Genomic DNA, 23,071 nt, shown 5'->3' with positions numbered 1-23,071 from the left:
TCCATAATTTAAAACCAAATCTCACTTCTACATAGGTTGTTGACTTAACATAACAGGGTTTTTCGGTGCTTGATGGCCACAGCACAAAAACTCGCTACCTTAAGTGTGACTGAAGATTTTTGATCAGCTAAAAGATATTTAACATAAAAAGTGGCATCCCTACCCAGAATATTCTGTAAAATAGGGGCAATAAACAGGCATTGGAGGATCACTATAATAAAAACACTCTAATAAAACGTGGCCCCGCAGGGGCAGAGCTGCTCTGATAGTGGAATTTTTCTGTATCTGGCCACTAAAAGTGCAGATGGTAACAGTTGTGCTTAGCCAAGGAGAACGCTTTCCAATGTATGGGGATATGAAGAGAGGCCAGGTACTGTGCAGGGGTGAAAGCCTTTGTATGGAGATTAAAAGGATTAGAGCCAACAACAGACAAATGATTTTGCAGTTCCACATCCAATAATCGCTGGAGAATGGCTGCCTTTGCTCGGGAAAAACCTAACGAAAGAACGACTGGGGGAGAAAAGCCTAAACTTAAAAGTTTAGCAAACAGGGTTTTCTTCCATTTGGACTGGAAGGTGTCAGATAGTGCAAGGGGGGCCAGCCCAACTGGGAAGAATATCAATTTTCGCCAGTACTTAAACTTGGCCATCCATATGCGAGTCTCAATCAGGGGAAGCCCAGCTTCAAGGCGTAAGATGGTATTAGAGACACAAGAGGGGAAGCCCAATATATTCCTTAGGAACCTGGTTTGAATGGTTTCAAAGGAGGTTCTTTTACTATAGGCACTAATCTGGGCACCATACAACAGTTGGGAGATAATTTTGGCAATAAAAACCTGAAGCACAGATTGCACGTTGCCCGCCTTTCGTGTAAAAAAAGGAGAGCAAAGCCTTTGTGTTCCGCTGGGCATTGGCGATGGCACTCTTTGCCTGCAAATGCCATGCTCCAGAAGAATGTAAGGTGATCCCTAAATACCTGTATGATGACACTTGTTCTATTCAGGTTCCATGTAACCTCCATCTGTGCTTAGTCCTCTTCCTAGTAAACACTATAACCTTTGATTTATCATGGTTAATAATCAGCTGTTCTTTGTCACAATAGGTGGCCACAGCTCTAAGGAGATGTCGCAGACCAATGCTTGTAAGGGATAGAAGTACTACGTCGTCTGTGTAGAGGTGGGTGGATATAGGTCTGCTTGCCAAAGTAGGATGATGGGAAGGGACAAGGGCCAGACTCTTGATCAATGAATTAATATAAATAGCGTAGGAGCTAAAATACAGCCCTGCTTGACTCCCTTAAAGGTAGCAATGGGCTTAGACAAATTGCCAGTGTTGTTACACCTTATACACGTTTGGGTGTTCTTATATAGGCAGTGTATGAGTGCCAGCAGGCACCTGTCAATGTTAGCAGATTCGAGCTTAGTCCAGAGCCTGTCCCTTGGTATAAGATCGAATGCCGACTTAAAGTCTATAAAAGCTGCATATAGCCCCCCCCCCGGATTGGATGTATATTTTTCCACAAGATGCTGCAGAATAAGATGGTGATTCATCGTAGAACGGTTCGCTCTAAAGCCGGCTTGTTCCTCCTCCAAGACATTTTCCTGATCCAGCCAGGTTTGTAGTTTTATAATTAAATGTCTTGCATGGAGCTTACTGATGGTATTCAGCAAACTTATGGGTCTATAGTTGGCCGGAGCAGAGTGGTTGCCTTTTTTGAAGATTGGAATAATAATGGCAAGACCCCAGTCCTCAGGGATAGGACTGGGGCCCACCACTCTGAGTTGGATTTAAACACTTCTGGGGGAATATTATCTGACCCAGGAGCTTTACCTGACTTCAAACTTGCAATTAAGGAGGTGACTTCCTTGACGGAGACCGGTGGCCAGTTAGGAAGGTCATTTATGGAACTCACCAGCTGATGTGCCCTATTTTGATTGCTTGAATAAATGCTATGAAAATGAAGCTCCTAGGAGTTCACAGGTATGTTATAGTCCACGTTAATAGATGTGTTTGGCCAACCCCTAGCCACTAGCTTCCAGAAGATGGATGAGTCCTTAGTCCTAGAGGCGGCAATCAAGGATGATGGCTGCTCAGCATAGATGTTGTGAGTGCCACAGCATAACGACAGAGTAAGAGGAAAGTGGTCACTCTTAGATCGGTTGTCAACAATACAAGTGAATACAGCACTTATCAAATCAAAGGAGACTATAAAAAAATTAACTGAGGAAGCTCCTAGACCAGAAACATATGTGTATTTGCCGCTTCTATAGCCATCCATGGACCCACTTGCTATAACTAAATTAAGTCTATGAACTATTTGGGCCAAGCAAAAGCCAGCATAGTTAAGCCCTGGGTCTTTAGATCGACGAACAGGTAGGTTCTGAACCTCGTCAGTGGCTGGTAGAATTTCATGAAAGTGGGCATATAGTCTCATCATCAGGACCTAATCTGGCATTAAAATTGCCTGCAATCAGCACCACTGCTTCCAGGAATCACATTGTCAACTTGACTATATTGTCCTCTAGGTTTTCACAGGTGGTTTTCACCAGCTTTTTTTGACGAGTCGGGGGAAGGTACACATTTATCAGTAGCAACCAGGCCCAGTTAAGCTTAAGGACTAGCGACATAGCTAGCCCGGGTAGAGAATCCGGTCTGGTGATGGTAAGTTTGAGATTTGTTGTGACCAACACACTCAGGCCACCTTTGGGGCGGCCTCCCTTCTCGCTTAGGGTTGCTTGTAGTGAGTAGGCAGCGAATCCATTCAGATCGAGATCCCCTGTAGCCCAAGTCTCCTGAAGAAAAGTAATGTCATATTTTCTGATGTAATCCAGAAAGGAAGGATCCCCTGCTTTAGACTTCCATCCTGAAATATTCCAAGATAAAAGTTGCAGCCGAGATAGAGAGTACTTCATTTTTAGTCAGGGCATAACAAGTTGGCCACCTAGACCTTGTTGAAGGGCTGTTGCTTTTTGAGAACATGGTGCGCTGTTGTTAAGGGGGGACCTCTCCATCGGCAGAAGATCTACTGCCTCTAAAAATGGATCCATCCGACTGACATTTGACACTAACACCTTCGTGAGAGTGGAAGGAGAGCGCCTATGGGAAGGTGCCTTTTGCGGGGAGCCTTCTTCGGTTGTATCCAGACATCTCATTTCTGTCCAGGTGGGAGTTAAATTTGTTACAGTTAATGCACTACGTGGAATAGATCTCTGGTTCGTCCAAGTGGGCACTAATTCAGCATTTGCTGCTGTTAGGTTGATTTCTGCTGTGGTTGTCAGAGGGGTATTTGTGTTACTTCCAGAAGGTCTTTGACTTAGCATCCCAGTCAGCTTAGGGATGGTATCGAGAGTACAAATAGGATCCGCTGTCATTCGATTTTCTTTCAGAGAGCAGTTGTCGGCCCTAAGGTTCGACGATCTATTCAGTAAGTGTTAACAGTCTCTGTAGTCCTGAGACAATGTACGCTTGGGCTGGAGATGGTAGGGCATTGAAAACGTCAAATAGTCTCCTTTCTTCATCATTAAATGAGTCTGTCCCACTAACAGACCCAAAATTGTAATCAAGGCCATGATCAGGGGCCTCAGCCTCAGGGAGGGGGGCACGTAGCTGGAGCCTCGGAGGGAAAGGTGAGTCAGGCTCAGGTTCCAGGTCAATAAGATTTGCTGGCGCATGGTCCAACTTTGCCTGGGGCCCTTTAAGTGATGTAGAAGGGCAGCTAATCAAGGCCTGAGGGGGAGCTTTGTTATCAAAAATTCTTATTATGCCAGTTGGTTGAAAAACAGCTCTATTTTTGAAAAACATACTGGCTTTTTCAGGCGACTTGAAAGATACTACAGCTCGGGCATTGACTTGGTTAAAGTAGAGGTATTCCACATTTAGTATATCCTCGATGGAGAAACGGCCTGGTAGGGTGCTTTCCAGTATTCTCAGGAGATGGACTTTGCATTCAGCTTGTGCAGCGAAACCCAAAGGTTTTGGGTAATTGGATAGCACAAGCTTTTGGCAATTGAGAACTAAGCACCATTTTGCCTCAGTCAGCGGCCTCTGGATAGGGTTTGGCATCCAGGAGTATAAATGACCAAGGATCTTGATGGTCAAGAATCTGACGTTGCAAAGAGGTGATAGTTATTGGAGGCAAAGCAGGGGGAATTACTGCATTACCAGTAGGAACGATGTTGTCGCCCTCCAGGCATTCAGACTGCGTTGCCATTTTTGGTTTCTGGGGACTCTTTTGGTTAGAAGTGACCTCTAAGAGTTTGAAAAGTTTGGCAAAGTTCATTTTTCTGCCATGCTGAATCTTGGGGTGTTTGATGTTCTTGCTCTTCTTGATAGTGTTGGCTCCCGTAATCCTTGGGAGTTTCTTAGGTGGTTTGTTGTTTCGCCGTTTAGGCTTATCCGGCCACGTAGTTTGTGCACAGCTTGTGGAGATCTGAATTTCCAAAGAGACCCTTTCAGACTGGGAGGTGGGCTTACTGTGAGCCTCTACCAATGTTGTTAAAAGCTTATTAGATCCAGTCAGAAAGGCCTTGATGTTATCTATATCCCAAGCTAACATATAAAGCCAGGACTCAATAGGGAAGTTATCAAACATATTTGGTGAATTCTCCCCTTTAGGCAAGATGGAAGGACTATTTATGTCCATGTTGAGTTGTGAATCATTGCCAATTGGATCGGCTAAGAGTTTTGGGGTCTCAGCTTGTGTCTCAATTTGATATTTGTCCATTGGGGAGGCAGATGTCACTTTCAGGGCCAGATTCTCTGCCGCAGCTAGCTCCTAGGCAAGATTAGGCGAGGAAAGAGCGGAAGAATCTGTTTGTAAAACCCCTTTAAGGTCCAGTGACCAGTCCAGAGGAGTGTTTAACTGGTAAGGGTTGTCTTCTTCGTGTACGAAAGGATTGCTGGAATAATTAGCTTCCACCCTCTTATCATCCTCCCTGGTCTCAGAGTACTCCTGTTGCTCCTTAGGAGGAAAAAAACCCGTAGTTTTTGCTTGCTTTGGTCTTTTGGCAGGAGAGATAGGCTCCGAGAGGGCAATACCAAGGTTTTTACCAGGTCCGTTCTGGTATGGACCAACATTCGGTGATTTCCCTTTAAATGGGATAAGGCAGGGTGAAGTAATGCAGTAAAGCAGCTAGAAATTAAAAGGCTTTGCTTTAGCTTTCTTTAACTTTCCCAACTGAATAGGCAAACAAATCCCCCGAAACCACTGAGGAGCAAGGGATGTAGCTCTATCGTTGAACAGCTTGCGTTCCTTACTTACTTGCTGTTAATTATCCTCAGAGACAGCCAAGTCCGACAAAGGAGAGAGAAGATAAAACACTAATTAAGGTGAAATACGCTTCTAGTCATCCAGAAAGCAGGTACAGTAGCCACTTTTCAAAGTCAATTTGAGCAGAGGGAGACAAGAAGTGAGGAGATGATAAATGATGGAGATTTCATTAAGAGCTTTAAGTTGGAATTTTCAGAGAAAAACAAAAATCCTCTGGGGAGCTGTCAGCAGGTCCTTTGTCCAGCGGCCATCTTTTCCTGATGGCATAAGGTTCAGCTGTTTTAGGAAAATATCCAAGACTTCATGAATCCTAAACGTTATTTTTTGTTGTCAAGAATGAGTGCGGCAACAGTAAGAAATCTTCTCCAAAAAAAAAAAACTTGAACTTCTAGAGCTGAATTACCATCAAATGAAATACAATCCTATTCAGATAGTATTTTAAAGACAATCTAAATTATTCAACCAAAAATATATCCGTTTCTTACAATGAAGCCATTCATGGAATGAGGGGATAGGTATTAAACAGGGATGCTTATACAATCTGACCCCACTAGATTCAGTCCTGGATTTTAAGGTTCTACTTTACTGTAGATGTTCCCTACAGTGGACCTCAAACTTTCACTATTAATTATTGTTCTGGAATGTTCCCAGAATTTAAGAGGAGGAAGTGTTAATTGGATCACCTCTCTCTCTCTACCAGCCAGCACCTGACTCACAACACAGTGCTGCCTGGAATAAAAGTGAGAGCCTTTTTTCCAGTCTATTTATTTTGTCCTTATGAAATAGCCCAATTATTTTCAAATAAAAAAGTTACAATTTTGAAAACCAGCAATGGTATATGTGCAGAATAAATTCCTCCACATTCCAAAATCTGGATCTCCAACCAGAATGCAACCAGTGTGGAACCAAAGGGTTAGGGTTAGGATTCATCTTGGAATGGAAGTGAGGGAATTGGCTCATCCCAGAATACAGATTTTTAAAAAATATTGCAATTACAAATATTTACTGCATTTTACCTCTAAATTCTGACATTCCTGAGCTGAATTAGTAGGTAGGCCAATCCATTTGATTTCTTTCTTCTCCTTGGAAATAATGTTCATGGCCATAAGTACGTTTAAAGCATCATACACACGTCGTCTAATATTTTTCTGATCATAAGCCTGCTATAGATACGGTGAATGAAGAGTATTAGAATATCTTTGATTAAACTGTTTTAAAAATTGTATCTACTGATGGAGCAACTGAAGTAACACTGCAACTGTATTTATTAATTTATTAAATGTATATCCTGCCTTTCCTCCCAGAAGGAGCCCAAGACAGCAAACGAAAACATTAAAAAACACTCTAAAACATCTTAAACAAAACTTTAAAACATATTAAAACAAAACATCTTTAAAAACATCTTTTTTAAAAAAGCATTAAAAACATCTAAAAAAGGAATTCCAACAGACTCTGACTGGGATAAGGTCTCTACTTAAAAGACTTGTTGAAAGAGAAATGTCTTCAATAGGCACCGAAAAGATAACAGAGATGGCGTCTGTCTAATATTTAAGGGGAAGGAATTCCACAGGGTAGGTGCCGCCACACTAAAGGTCCGTTTCCCATGTTGTGCAGAATGGACCTCCTGATAAGATGGTATCTGTAGGAGGCCCTCACCTGCAGAGTGCAGTGATCGACTCTGTATATAAGGGGTAAGACAATCTTTTAAATATCCTGGTCCCAAGCTGCATTGGACTTTGTACAATAAAACCAGAAACTTGAACTTGGCCCAGCAGCTAATGAGTAGCCAGTGCAATTCTTTCAGCAGCAGGGTAACATGCTGGCGATACCATGCCCCAGTGAGTAGTCTTGCCGCCACATTTTGCACCAGCTGCAGCTTCCGGACCAACCTCAAGGGCAGCCCTGCATAGAGCGCATTACAGTAATCCAGCTTGGAGGTTACCAGTGCATGGACAACAGCGGTCAGGCTCTCCTAGTCCAGAAATGGCTGCAGCTGTAACACCAGCCAAAGCTGGTAAAAGACACTCCTAGCCACTAAGGTCACTGGGGCCTCTAGCAACAGAGATGGATCCAGAAGCACCCTTCGACTACGAACCTGCTCTTTCAAAGGAAGTACAACCCCATCCAAAGCAGGCAATTGACAAATTATCTGAACTTGGGAATCACCAACCCACAAGGGCCTCCGTTTTGCTGGGATTCACACTTAATTTATTGACCTTCATCCAGCCCATCACTGAGTCCAGACACTGGTTTAGGGCTTGCACTGCCTCTCCAGATTCAGATGTTACAGAGAAATAGAGCTTTAGAAGTTAATCCAGTAGCATTTCTTATTGTGACAAACAAGAATAAAAATTGTTCACAAAATACATATACATTGGGATGGGTCTCAAAGACAGAAAGCAAGCATGGGTCTGCATGTGGATATTTCTAGTGTGCAATAGAAGGGTTTGCCATCTCTACTGCTTTCAGAACATGAATATATTTACCGATTCATTTGGTGAGATGTGAGCATCTGCAGTACTGAACTCTGCAACTAACTCATCTGCTACCTCATTGTATGAGGTTGTTCCTTTCCTCTGAACCTTCTCACAAACTTTCATGGAGAAGTGCCGCAAACCCTTGCCATTCTTCTCTCCCTTTTTGTTGCGCTTTCTATAAAAACAGATACAATGAGGTATACACTACCACAATTCCCAAAAACAATTGAGAGACTAGTCGTTTATATAATTTACATTTTTAAAAAGATACCCTGAATCATTAGTTTCATTAAATCTTATGTGAAATATTTGTACTAATGTTGGCCCACTGCCTTTATTTATTATTTGATTTATATCCTGCCCTTCCTCCCACCAGGAGCCCAGGGCAGCCTTTAGGAACTGATTGCATAAAAATAGGACTCACATAACTGCATTTGTTTCAATGAACATGGTTTGCTGATTTGAACACCCAAGCGTGACAATTAAAATGGGATACTTTTATCTAGAACTCTATGTATACACTTCATTTGTTCAGAACATTCTTCAACAGGGAAAGTTCTGTACTATGCACTATAGAAATATACGCCACACTTCCGATACCATTCTCTACTGGAGGAAAAAACTTCAGAGGGTTGTATCCAATGGTGTCTACAATCTGATGAAAAGCTCTTGATCCAGGGGATGAAAAGCAGGACAAGGAGTAAAACAACTGTCACTGATTCTCTCCTTCCCTGTAACTCCTTGCACCTCCTTCCACTATGTTCTGCAGGGTCTTGATCATATTACGCATGTGTGGATGTGTCAGGAGACCTAGCAAAAAGTCACCTCTATCCCCAATTCTGCTGACAGAAGCCTCCACTGAATCGCAACTTCTGTCAGCACAAGGGGACATCACTGAATGTAGCCCAATATTTTTCAGCTATTACTTAAATAACTAGATATGATACCTAACTAAGTAACTAGTTATCAGGAAGTCAACACAACCTTAACAAATAAAAAGACTGAGGTTTTTATTCCCAAAGTTTTTTGTCAGTATGTTGTAACCTAACAGAATTTTACTCACCCAGCAGACCAAGGTGAAGAATCTGCAGTCTGGTTCTGCGATACAAAGTGTGTGTTGGGTGTATGTGGACTTCCTACCAGTATAGTATTGGGGGCTGAAGGTCTCTGAGGTGTACCAATAACCTACAGTTAATACAAAATGGTTCTAATAAAATAAAATGTCACCCTTATTCAGCTTAATTTTATTAGCTCCCTTAATATGGAATCAATAATTTTATACCAGACACAAACATTTTTAATAGTAACCATGTGGCTTGACTTTTTTACCTACTCCCCTTTCTCACCCCTAAAATTTACTTTTAAAAAAATTCCCTTTCTGAGGTAATTTGTCCACACATGAAACATGAAATTGGAAATTAGCTATATTACATAGGGGCACCCCATAACTTGTGTGTAGATCTCAACCCCCATTAACCTTCATCATTGGTTCTACTGCCTGAAGCCGATGACAGCAGTGCAGTAACATCTGTAGGGCCATAGGTTAGTCAACCCTGATGTAGAACAATTCTATGTATATTTATTTAGAACAAGTCCCACTGTTGGGCCTTGCTCCAACTAAGGATGAAAGCCTTAATGTGGTACCTAGGAATTGACAAGTTCCATATCAAAACTGAATCAGAAGGTTTTCCAATAGGCCTCTTACCACTTGTTGTGCAATGTTGACATTAGATTGTCCAAATGTTTTTGGCAGGAGTTGTTTCCCAAGTGTATTTACTGTGGAAGGGTGAACAGCTACTAATGAAACAACACCTAAAATACACAAATAATAAAAAGTTACAAAATAATGAATGATTGATATCCAATGAAATTAGCATCCAACCCTAACAGTCAGCAAACTAAAGAGGTCTAATTCTAGTTTGATATCACTGCTTTATTTCATTCACTGAAGGCACAGAAACCAATGTGTCAATAAATTAGAGTCCCACACCATATAATTTACCTGACACCCTGACTTAAATGACTATCACAAACATCTGCCTTTGCTTGAAGACTACCTTCTAGATCAAGTAGGGAACCTCTAGCCCTCCTGGTATTACTGAACTACAACTCACATCATCCTTGACCATTATCCATGCCAGTTGAAAGGTCACAGGTTCCACACCCGTGTCCCAGATAAATCTTGTCAGCCATCAGGCACTATGATGAGAGCTTCCACATCTGTAGCTAATTTTCTGTCCTTTTTCATTGGTGCAGATCTGCAGTGCCACAACTTTCCAATCAATTTTAACTTGGATGTATTCAACGCTAACCACACATAGGACTGCAGCCTTTGTCTCCAAGTTGTCATGAATACGGAAGTTTTTAGGTGATCTATATGAGCACAAGTTAGATACCCATTTCTGCATAAATACTGCCACCCTGTGGCACAACAAATTTTATATGTAAAATTAAATCATAGAAAGGTAGAAAGTAAGTGAAAAAATAAATCTAGTCACTTGTCTAGATCCAGAAATATACTGGGAGGATGGTGGATGAGAAACCAATTACCCACCCACCCCTTCTCTAAGTAGTTCACTGTAGTGTTGTTTGAGATAATTAGGGAGGGATTTGATGATTAAAAGAAATTAAAAATACCAGATTTTGTGTAGATGTCTTTCTTTTAAGATCTTTTGCGAATTAAGACATTTGCTATTACAACCAAATTCTGATAAAGCATTTGTGGTATAAGTCGACGTGTTGATTCAGAGAACAAGTGTTAGTAGAATTGTTCTGCTCATTAATGAGGACGGAAAAATAATTATTATTTGTTCCAAATGTATTCTTACCAGCATTTGGATGTCTTGTCCCATGAAAATAATTTTATTAAAAAGGTGGGATACAAAAACGTTAAATAAATAAACTGAAGTTTTATTTGTTAAATCAGTCTTCAACCTTTTGAGGCCTGTGGGCACATTTGGATATTTGAGTGTATGCCATGGATGCAGTCCCCTCTGGTCACTTCAATTAAAAGACTTAACTCTTGAAAAATTCACTTTAGAATGTACTGGACCTCACACCATCTCTTTCATGAACAACTGTCAAACACAGATATATGCTGGTGTCCCTCACGTAACGCTACATCACATGACACCATTGTGCTCAAATGCTGCACTGTTTTGGTCATAGGTAATTAGCCCCATAAATATGGTCTTAGATACTTCATTAGGATTCAAAGATGTTTACATGCTGCTGAAGTACATTGCAGCCCTCTGGAATTTGATTGGAAGACAATGTGACTGCCTGCTATGGGCACTCATGGTGGCTAAACACTTAATACTCCAATATATTAATGGTTTTTAATCACGTATTAAACTGTTGTAACCTGCCCTGGGACCTCAGTGTGAAGGGCAAATGATGATGATGGGAGGGGAGAGCCTCACCCCCAGGCCCAATCATACAATGGATGGAAGATATGACCCAATTAGCCCCCTATGAGAAGGTGATCTTCTATAAGTGGAAGAAAGATGGAAAATTCTTGGATATATGGGTCCCTGATATAGATTGATTTGCATCATGGGCACTGCACAACTATGTGCCACCACCTGAACTCCCCCTCCCCCAGTTGTTGTTGATTGTACTTCTGAGTTTCTTTTTTTGTATAAAATATTTATTTCAAAAATTTAATTAAAACTATAAATGTTTTTTTAAAAAGACTTAACACTCAGCAACCATGCTTAAGTCTCTCTCAGTGAAATCAATTATATTTCAAAGTATTTATCTTTGGCTATATCATGCACAATATAGTTCTTTTGCAGAATAAATTTATCAGAACACTTTCCTGAACATAAAGGTTGAGCTTATTTCCACAACAAACTCCATTGTGCAGATGGAAGAATACATCTAGGATATATTAAAATTAATATACTGCCTTTCATCTGAGGATAGTTTCAAAGCAATTTAGTAGATCAAAAAATATTAAAATATTAAAAACCAATCATAGCAAAGAGAGAAGTCAACAGCGCCAACAAAGCACACTGACACTGAAGTGTGTTCAGTTGCTTGTAGAATGTCTGAACAGAGGGGGCCATATTGTGGAAGGATGTTCCACAGCTCTGCGGTGGCAACAAGAATGGTGGAGGGAGACCAGACCACCAAATATAATGGAACATGAACTTTGATAACTAATGTAACAGTATTTACAAAAAGTAGACCACCAAACAGCATGGTGATGCCTAGACTAATACACAAAGTCAACGATACCATAATATTTACTTGTTTTTTTAATTTGAAACTTGCTACAATACTATGAGGATTCACATTCTCACTCTCTTAGCTGAAGGGAAGAGTCTGTCCAAATTAGTTACAAGTACATAGTTAACAAAACACTAAAAGCCAGTTTAAAATTTCAGAACCAGCATCAGCACCTGGCATCCTCGGGCAACTGCCAGGGCCCACTATGATGCCTGCCCTGAGCCACCTTAATTAGTTTTCTGGCTTGAAATTCTGAACAGTGGGAGGCAATCACATCTAGCCACCCTTTTAATTTTCCAGTTTTTCCAACTTAGTGTCACTCTGGGTCATTGTGAGAAAGGCTAGACTCAGCTGCACAGCATGGTTTTGAGCAGGGGTCGCCAGCCCATTGCCTGTAGTACCCACAAAGGCCTTCAGTGGTGCCTCCAGCAGGTACCTTAATATCTGAGCTTTCATTTTTTCAAAAAAGTAAGAATCTAGCCCTCCAAGAAAGACAGTTATGGAGCAAAGTGTGCAGGTACCCTTTTTGTGGCTGGTGCCACTAGCATTCTCTCAATATTTGAAATGTTCCCTCTGGTCCAAAAAGGTTGGTGTTCCCTGGTTCAGAGCACTGCCGCTGCAGCCAGGAAAACCCACTAGGATTCACAGATAGAGGAAAGGGACCCAGAATAAGATACTCTGCTCAGGGCTCCTCAAACGTGAAGCCAGCTCTTGAAAATATACAGAACAGTAAATAACAACAAGAGTTCTTACCTTTTCCAGGACTAAGATTTTGGTCTATAAAAACCTTTAATTCTCCATTAGCTTCAATTAGACCAGCCTATGAGAAAAGACACATTTTATTTAGATGTAAAGTACATTATAATCAATTACATTGTTCTATCACGTTGTTCATATAGAAATGTCATTTGTGCTATGGTGCAAGTCTCTACAACTTCTAGCCAGTTCTCATTTATTAAATGCAAAAGTGGGGACTGGAGGCAGCATTCCCTTTCTGGGCAACCTTCCAAGGGCCAAAAGCCAGTGTGATGCAATGAATGTAAATCTTACATTTGTACACCAGGCTAGTTTCTACACACACACCTCTCTATCCTCAATCCATACAAACAAGAGGCATTATCAGAATTCAATGTCACATTCCAGCCAGGCAAAACACTCAGGGTCAACGCAGGGCCAGTGAGGGGCATTGCTTGGAGAGTTCCAAGGGCCAGACAGAGGTCTGGACGGTTACATTTGGCACTCAGGCGTAAGGTTCCCAATCCCCGATTTAAAGCATTCTTTGTCCTTTTACTAGTTTATGGCAGGGATAAGCAACATGATGCTCTCCTAACATTGTGCTATCATCCCTGACCAAACCATGCTGGCTGGGGCTCATATGAGTTGGGAGACCAACAGTGGAAGAGCACAACATTGGCTACCTCTGGTTTATGAACATCTAAAGCAAGGCAGTTTCTTTGAAGTTCGTTGTATGTGTTGTCCACTCACACGAGAGTGATATGCACATAATACCAATAAGTAATAAGATCCTTTTCTAGAGGAGGAAGAGAAGGCAGCGCCTTCAAGATATGAGTAAGAAAATGCCAACTGAATGTACAGTTACCTAAATAGTTATAGCTCCTTTTAAAATTATTATAGCCATTCATACTATTAAGAGGCAAGATGGCAGACAATGACTGTTTTTTCACACAACACTAAACCATGGTTTGTTCAACAAGTATTGAGTCACCTCGCAGATGAGCAAATCAAGGCTTCTTTCTGCAAAGTTTGGTTCTTCTCCTACCTACCCTTCACTACTCACCTGATATACCTATCACCTTTACAACACCCAAGTACTGACAGTGCCTCACCTTGTCACTTGCTCCCTTAACATTGGCCAGCTTTGTAACTGGGCAGGAATATTTCCCTCCCTTCCCCACACCACACAGGCATGCCAAATGTGCTCTCAATAACAGGACTCCTGCAGCACCCCATTCTCTCTCCCACCTGCCATCAATCACTCCGTTTTCCTCCAACATCTCCCAGATAGCTCAAATCACATATCATACTTATTTCCATTGACTGAAATCATGGTGCAAAAACAAGGATCCCCATAAGTTTTACAATGGATCCTCCTAAATCTACCATCAAATCATAGGTTACCTCTCTGTCAATAATGCATTCTGCGATTTGCTGGTGGTTTTGTCATCATACAAAAAACAATGAAGACCTATGCTTTGGATCACTGTTTTTGTGGCGCTCTAGATCTGTGACTTTTATTGTGTGGTCTACCAAATTAAGCTTTAATTTGATGGGTGGGTCCATGCAAAATCATGCAAATTCAGGGAGGATCCATTTTAATTGCATTGGAGCCAACTGTTACCCAGATCCAACAGAAAAGAAAGTGTGTGCAAATGGATGTATGCTTTATCTCTGTCGAGTGGGGGTGACCTGGGGGAGAGAAGCAACCAGAGGAGTTCATGGCATTCCCTTAAAATTCCGAATATCCCAGCCCAAAGAGGTTAGCAACCCGTGCGTTAATTCCTTCCTACCACCTTCATGGAGCAATCCTCAGCAGACTCTTGCCAGAACAGCCTTGCCTTTAACAAATAAAATGAATGAATGAATGGTATGAAAGGTCACTGTTGATTTTCATTCCTGTGAAAAGTTAATTATTTTACTGTGAGTAAGTTTATCAATCAGGGTAGACGGGCATCAGTTTATTAATGTGTTGACATACAACCCTGCATAGGTGTCAAAAAATAGCAGGAACTTTTAAATTCTCTCCTCTCCTCACAAAGTAGCTGTGGTCTGGCTTCTGGAAGAGGGCTTGCTGTGAAAGAGTTGGATGGGGGGGGGGAAGAGCCTGTTGCCAGGCAGAGTTAGGAGTGAGGATTTCTTAGTAAGAGTTGCTTAGCCTTGCAAGTGTGTTTGTTTTCCAGCTGCTCTTGCCTCATGCCTTTGCAGCTTGGCAAGTGCCTGGAGTGGGGTGGACAAACAAACCACAGTGACACAAGATGTGAGGTTCAGACTTAATGCCAAACCATAGTTATGCCACAATTCATAAAACAACAAACCACGACTTAGTGTTATGCAAGAACAAGACCCAATTAAATAGTAGCATTTTCTTTTAAATCTACTGTTTTCTGGAATATTAAATCCAAAGAACAATGGAGTTAGATGGTTGTTCATGAGCCACCTTAAAAAAAATCTGTATAATAGAATATGAAAAGCCAAGCAAGGAACAATAAGAAATTAAATCATTCTATGCAATCCTATGTATGTTTATTCAGAAGCATAGACACCCCTATGCTGTGTGCACACTTCAGTGATGGTTCATACAACTGTCAACTGGGAATGCTATATGTGCAGCAAGCTACCATAGCACCCCGCTCCAGGTCTATGTACATGCACCCATAGATACATAAAATCCCAGTGATCCTTCTCCCTTAACCTAAGCCATGCCTTGTGTTGCATTCAAGAGTGGGTAGACTTGCACATGCACACTCCCAATGTCCCATTTACACATACAAACTTATCACCTGCCAATTGTGTGACCAAGCTATTAGTAACAAAATATGAAATATTCCCATTATATTTTCCCCTCAAAGCAAGCAATTATACTTTTCTGATCGATACAGGGTTGACACCTGTCCCCACTACCAAGATCACAGGATTTTATCTGCAACGTACATCAAAGGTGTTAAAATATCATACACATTTTCCTTTCAAATGCTTCCCTCTGGGCCTGAGGTGAGTATCACAGTTTTAGCTCAAAGTTTTTCCCAACATAGAAAAGCAAAAAGTTTAAAAATTTCACCACAGCTGCACCTCATGATGAGTACAGTTGCCATAAGACCTCATAGGAATTCAGACTGGAGGTCAGACCAGGGTTTCACTGCCATCACCAGAACTGCACAGCAGGTGCCCTGGAAATCTGAAGTACACAGACTTGTTTACTAGCTCTTTATAGGCCTAGCCTGTACCCTAGAGTGTACTGTCAGCCAGCTCACCAACTCCACTTGCTGCTGATTCATGCATGAGCAAAGCAATTGGGGAACTATCTGTCCAAGTCAGGACAAGTATGAACTCTCAGGATTGAGTCTTAAACAAAATGCTGTTAAATAGACAGAAGCACATTAACTCTACATATTTAACTCTTAATGTGCTTACAATGGACTAAAAATTATTGTAAGCTTAAGAGAATCAATTTCTATTATTGCATTTTTACCTCCTCCCCCCATCTTGTTTTTGAACGTTTTTTTTAAATATGTGCAACAATTTTTAACTCTTTAAATTAACTTGGAGATAAAAAGTCCATCTCCCTATGTCAACTAGAAACAGAATAAAATGAGTTGGTTAATAAGCCCATTTGAAATAACATAGTGTGATACAGCAAAGCACTATTTCCTGTTCAGTTAGAGCCCAGATTAAGGGATATAAGGCCTCTAAAAAAACGTGATGGCTTAGTAAGTGAGAAGTTTACAATGTTTAGGCATGCAGAAGGATCAACTCAAAAAAGGTGCTTCAACTGGCAGCCAGAATTCTAATTACTAATAATTTATTTTCCCTCTTTTCCAGAGACCTGTCGGTATCCCTCATTTCTCACAATACATCAAAATGCTGTGGCTTAGATAACTAAAGGTAGGCACCAATTCAAAACTTGGAACAGCTCCACTGGATTGACATGCAAAGGAAAGAGGGCCAGGTGTAACCAGCATATTGGTGGAACTGATCTCAAAAGCCCTCAGCAACCTCAGCAGTTTCATGTAATAGCATGGGGGACAAAATGGAACCCTGATGGACACCACAGTCAAGATGACAAACAGGAGTCCTCCAGCACCACATTCTGGAACTGCATCTTCAAGAAACACTGGTGCCACTGTTAAACAGTGCCTCCGTGTCTCATCCCAGCCAGGTGCTGAAAGAGGTTCAGCAGAATCAAGAGGGACACACTTCCCCTTGCCCAGTTTAGGCACAGATTATCCATAAGGGTGACAAAGCTATCTCCAGTCCATAAGCAGACACAGTTGGACTGGATCTAGAGAGTCTGGCTCATCCAAGGACACTGAAGCTGGAATGCCAGATGTTCAAGCACCTTGCCCAAGAATGGAATATTAGAAACTGGTTGAAAATTATCCAATATGGTACGGCATGAAACTACAGTATACAAATAATTTGATCCATCTCACCTATTACAGAAGGAAATACATTTAGAACTGAAAATTTTCACATAAACGGAAAAAGACTGTTTTCCCCAACAACATTCCCTCAACACAAATAATTATCTGCTATGACTACCACTGAAGATAAGAGAGCTGGGGATTAGAAAGTCTTTGTAGCAACACATGAAGTGTCATGCATTAGTTGAAAACCACAAACATTTTTGTCAGATAATGAACCTGGTACCATAAGCTGCCCCAGAGATATTCAGCATGTAAACACCTTCTAGAGAAATCTGAATTGACCTCTCCTCGTATAAGAAAAGTACCTCTCCTACTAGACTATCTCAGGCTAAAATATTCTGGTAGGATGAGAAACTGAATGGACAATGCAGGCAGTTGCACTCCCCCAACCTGACCCTCTCCACAGCTAGGAATGACTGAACAGGGCCTATATCTAAAATGCAAAATCTTCAACCTATGATAATGTTAAGGCATTAGCAAGGAGGAGGGAGTATAACTAAGCATGACAAACTAACTAGAATAAAAATAATACTTTAAAGGCAGTTTTAGTAGAACATTTAATTTGTACAAATGATTTCTATCAAAACAAACAATCAGGAAGTAGTGTTGAATTTTAAGATTGATGGCTTTGTACAATATACCTTGAAAAACCTAGTACTGAATGAATGAATACTGGTAAATCCCATCTTATTAGTGAAACAAGCCACTATACATCCTGCCCCAACTTGGTGCCCTCCCATCATCCCTGACTATTGGCCAAGCTAGCTGGGGCAGATTGTAGTCCGACAACATTTGGAAGATACCAGGTTGGGGACGGCTGCACTACAGTAATACTTTGTTCATCATTTTATAGAAAACATTTAAAATCCAGATGTGTTTTAGTATGCAATACCCACTCAAGTATTTTTAAAATGGCCTCAGTGGTTAGGGGAACATTTTACCAGCTTCATCTGGTACAAAAGCTGCATCCATTCCTGGAATGGGATAGCTTGACCACAGTAGTCCAGGCACTGAAAACTTCAAGACTGTGTTACTATAATGCACTCCATGTGGGGCTTCTATGCACTTGTTCCAGACACTGCATTTGGTACAGAACACTGCAGCACAATTGCCAACAGGACATCCTACAAGCATATTACATCTCTGCTCAAAGATGTGCACTGGCTGACAATTTGTTACCAGGCCCAAATTCAAGGTTTTACTATTAGTATATAAAGCCTTGATCAGCTTAGAAACAGGTTACTTGAAGGATCACCTTGCCCCAAACTTGCTTACCCAACAGCTTAGATCCACAGAATGTGTACTTTTACAAGTGCCATATAATGTTTGTTCTGCATCTCTTTGGAGTTAATCTTTCAATGTGGCAGCACCTATGCTTTGAAATCTATGCCTATTAACATTAGGCAGGCACCCTCACTATACTGTTTTAGATGCTTACTAAAAATGTTTTTATTTCCAGACTTATAATTTAATTTATGTTTTTAACATTTGCTGATTAATAATTGTTTTTTATTGTTTTATGTATACCTCTTAGAGGTTTTTTTGTATTAAGTGGTTTGTAGATTTTATCTCTGCAGCAATAAGACTGAATTACAAAGGAGTCTGCACTATAATACTACAAAAGTAGTAAGAAAAAATACTTCTATTTTTACAAATCCTGACATTTTTCCTCATTAATTTTATTAGAAAAAATAGCCAACTTTTCTTCAAGAACATGCAATATGGCTAACAAAAATAAAAATGACAAAACAGTTTTAATAAAACAAGAAGAGAACAGCAGCTGCAAAATGAAATGAACTGCCTTCAAGTTGATCCCGACTTATGGCGACCCTATGAATAGGGGTTTCATGGTAAGCAGTATTCAGAGGGGGTTTATCATTGCCTTCCTCTGAGGCTGAGAGGCAGTGACTGGCCCAAGGTCACCCAGTGAGCTTCATGGCTGTGTGGGGATTCGGACCCTGGTCATAGTCTAACACTCAAACCTCTACACCACAAACATCATAATAAATAGCAGTGTGAAGGAGGGCTTTCTCCCAGAAAACCTATCAGGTAAAGCTATTTAAAAAACATTTTAATCTAAGCTTCTCTTGAATCATTCTGTGTATTTCATCACAAGTTCTCTTAACGGCAAGAATTCAAGTGGTTTGTTTCCTGTAATCCAGAAAGCAAATTCAAAATTCAATAAACACACTTACATGGATACAAATTTCATTGTAATAAATGGGGAAACATCCAAATAAATAGTTAGGAACAAAAACCCAGTTGAATTCCCTCAGAAGTCAGACACACTGGTTAGATATGGAATGCAATACGCTAGAAGCTGTGTTTTAAAACAACAATAGTTCACTTCATTGACAATATATGTTCTGGATTCAACCTTCATGTTTTCCAATAGCAAAGAAATCGTTATTGCCTTGCTTTGCTTGGAGCTAGATGTACAAAGCAACAAAACATGCTTGAGAGAAAACCCAACCTACACTGCTTGAAATTCTATATACTTGAATTGTAAATTCAATTAAGCTACTTGCTTCAGAGAATATGTCTAAACTAAGTACAGAAAAAGTCTATGCTTTTGTTAAATAACACAAATTATGGGGCTTTGGGCCTGGTCTGAAAACTCCAGCTGGTGCACAATGCAGCAACTAGACTGCTGATGAGAGCAGACAGCCAACAGTATATGACGTCCCCGCTAAAACATCTGTACTGGCTGCCCATATGCTACCGAGCCAGCTTCAAAGTTCTTGTGCTGATTTACAAATCCCAGAACAACTTAAGTCCAGGATAACTTTAGGACTGCCTGAACCCTTATAACCCAGACTGACCAATGAGATCATTCAGAGGAGTGCTGTTAGTTGTCCCTGTGTCACAGAAGCCCAACTGGCCTCAACCAGAAGTCAGGCATTTAGTGTCGCCAGTCGCCAGGAACACTCTTCTGGTAAAGATATGGCAAGCATCCTCACTTTTGACTTTCAGGTCTCTTAAAGACTTTTTTGTCCCAACAGGCCTATGTAGCTATTTTGAGTAGCCAGGCATTTTAATTATTGTTTTGTATTGTTTTCATGGTGCTATACACCACCCCCATGTTTTGCAAGCGGATGGTATATAAATACTTTTATAAAATAAATAAATAAGTAAATAAACCGACACAGATACACGCACTGGTACATGAATATCAAAATGCCTGTGCCAATACACATTATGTTCCTTACATTTAACTTGGTGTTCTCTGCATATACTGACTGCATTCACACATCATAGACAAGCAAGCCATAGTTAATTGATTGTTACTCCCACTTTGCTCTTCCCTGCTAGTGAGCAAAAACAACAAACTTAGCACTGTGTTAGAATACAGGAGGGCCCCACTCATACGGCAGGTTAGGTTCCAGACCTCTGTCGGAAAGCGAAAATCGCCGAAAAGCAGATCAGCCGTAGCACAGGGGTCTGGAACCTAACCCGCTGATCACACCAGAGGAGAAGATCAGCTGTAGCATGCTACAGCTGATCTTCCTCTCCTCCGGCACGATCAGCTCAAGGGGGGAGTCTGATCACACCACAGGAGAAGATCAGCTGTAGCACGCTACAGCTGATCTTCCCCTCCTCCAGCACGATCAGCTCAAGGGGGGAGTCTGATCGCACCAGAAGAGATCAGCTGTAGCACGCTACAGCTGATCTTCCCCTCCTCCAGCACGATCAGCTAGAGTGCAGGGAGCTCTAGCCCCTCCGCCAGCTGATCAACCCGCTGGCGCCATATTAGCGGAACGCCGAAAAGAAGGGCCCTACTGTAAGGGATTGTTGCTTGTTTCACTCCAAACAAACAATTTGAAGCCAAGTTTTGTTCTCGGTATAAACAATCATAGTTTGAATAAACCAAACCATGATTCCTGATTTCAACATAATTATAAGCCATGGATTGTGGTTTGTTGCTCTTACTCTCTAGCAGGAAGGAGTGAAGCAAGAGCAATCTGTGCATTCACGGTAAGCATGACTTACCATGATGTGCAAACACACCTACTCTTTCTGAAATTGTGATCTGCTTTAAGACCCTCCTCACAAATCAAAAAGTAGCATTTGTATGTCGCCCACCAACCTCTCTTAAGGCTTCCATTTCTGGTTACGAACAACCCACAGTTCGTTGTTGTGTCCAAACTTAGCAAATGGTGGTTGGTGGTATCCAACCTTATTTAGTGGTATCCAACCAAGTAGTTCCACTAGAGGAAGGAATTCTGGCTGTACAACAGAATTTCTTCTCCTTCGGTCCTCCCATCTGTTCTGAGGTTTTCCCCAACCCTCTGGAGCAGATATGGGGAGAGTACAGGGGCACAAGGGTGACAGAAGAGGGAGGGGAAGTTCTGTTGCACCAACAGAAATCCTTGCACTAATGGAACTTTGTTAAATACCACCCATTATCTGAGAATATTACTTTTGCTTCAATTATTACTTTTTAACTTGATAGTAAACAGCTTAAATATAGTACTTCTCCACAAGAAACCTTTATTTCCCCCCCACTAAACCCCTTCATCATTTAAAAAACCCTTTACTTCAGGATAGCACGTCAGGTGTATAAAACAGCATACACAATTAAAATCTATTACCTGGTTTAAGCAACAGAGAATTGCCGCCAATTAAAAGTCTGCAAGTACTGAAATAAATTGGTTAATTTCACATATTGATTTGAACTAAGGGCCACCTGTTCCACTACTTGCAACTTGGCACTCTGCCTCCAGTCAAGGTTAAGCCCCCTCCTTTAAAGAAATTCAAAAGGTACAGCAGCCATGAAAGTTTAGAGTGTAGAGTTAATAAATGAACTCCCCCTTGCTTTTCTGAATTACTGCCCCCCCCATTCCTTCCTGCCAATAGTGCATAGTCTCTTTTGTTACTGGGCCTTACTGAGGTTTTCCCCTGCTCTACATTCTCCTTTTCTTTCATCATGTATCCATCAACCATCATTTTCTCAGATTCTTTCTCAATCCACTGCCTACTTCGACACTGCCTTTCATTCCACTGTCTCTTAGTCAACCTGAATAACACCTGTATCTCCTTCCCTATCTTCAAGGCATACAGTAATTGTTAAAGAGATTTCTTCAGTGCTTTTCTCCTTCCACATTAACCATAACATCAGGCATCCAAAAGCTACTTTAAGTACACCGTGGGCATTTACAATGGAGTTTTTAATTTTTGATTTGAACAGCAGACCCCCATGCCATACATAGCCTGCTTTGGAATGTGTCATCACTTTGCTGTGGGATATGCTATGGTGCATAGGGTGTGTGTATATATGCTGCTGTTCAAAATATACCAGTGCAAAGACTCCAATTCTGCACTGAATTAGTTAGACAGTTCTTTGGAACCTGAACACATAAAATGTAGATTTACAAAAGCAAATAATCATACAGGATGGGAGGCATTGCTTTCTCAGAGGACATGGAACTCCTTTTTATAAGATTAATATACTACCAACTCAAATAAATGTACAGGTAAATTTCATTATTATGTATCAAGCATTTAAAATGATTTATTTATTTGCATTTCTATTCTGACCTTCACCCAAAGGTCAAAAGGTGGGCTACAACATAATGCCACATATATAACTGATTAAAAAGTTGTTAAAACATACTTCCCAATACAAAAAAATTGCCTCACACAAATAAAAATATCACAATAGAACCTTCCCATCACCCAAAGACCCAGCAGAACAAAAATATTTTAGCTTGCCACTGACACTCAATGAGAGTGGAATCTAGCCTGATCTCAAGGGAAAGAGTTCAAGTCAGGGTACCACTACTGAAAACATATTCTGGGTCCCAAATAACCCACTTTCTGTCACTAATGGCATAACTAAGAAGGCATCCCTTGCATTCATGGGCCTGATGATCCTGGGCAATGTTCTTTCAGGTAAGTGGATTCCAAGCCATTTAGGGCTTTATGATTAAA

The 23,071-nt window shown here is 40.9% G+C and overlaps 1 protein-coding gene across 9 annotated transcripts in view; it reads right to left on the bottom strand.

The window, feature by feature from the left end:
* The window catches only part of TFDP1 (transcription factor Dp-1), a 47,146-nt gene that overhangs the window by 17,560 nt on the left and 6,515 nt on the right, over positions 1-23,071 (bottom strand). For all 9 annotated transcript variants that reach the window (XM_061626709.1, XM_061626707.1, XM_061626715.1 and 6 more), the window contains exons 3-7: positions 12,732-12,798; positions 9,451-9,557; positions 8,809-8,930; positions 7,755-7,920; positions 6,285-6,431 (exon numbers count right to left, since the gene is read on the bottom strand). In XM_061626709.1, coding sequence (XP_061482693.1) covers positions 6,285-6,431; positions 7,755-7,920; positions 8,809-8,930; positions 9,451-9,557; positions 12,732-12,798 — 609 coding nt within the window. The remainder of the gene's footprint in view (positions 1-6,284; positions 6,432-7,754; positions 7,921-8,808; positions 8,931-9,450; positions 9,558-12,731; positions 12,799-23,071) is intronic.

Source organism: Rhineura floridana, chromosome 5, assembly GCF_030035675.1.
Source record: "Rhineura floridana isolate rRhiFlo1 chromosome 5, rRhiFlo1.hap2, whole genome shotgun sequence".
Lineage (NCBI taxonomy): Eukaryota > Metazoa > Chordata > Lepidosauria > Squamata > Rhineuridae > Rhineura > Rhineura floridana.
The sequence above is the reverse complement of the archived record's forward strand: the minus strand, read 5'-3'. Positions and strand labels throughout refer to the sequence as shown.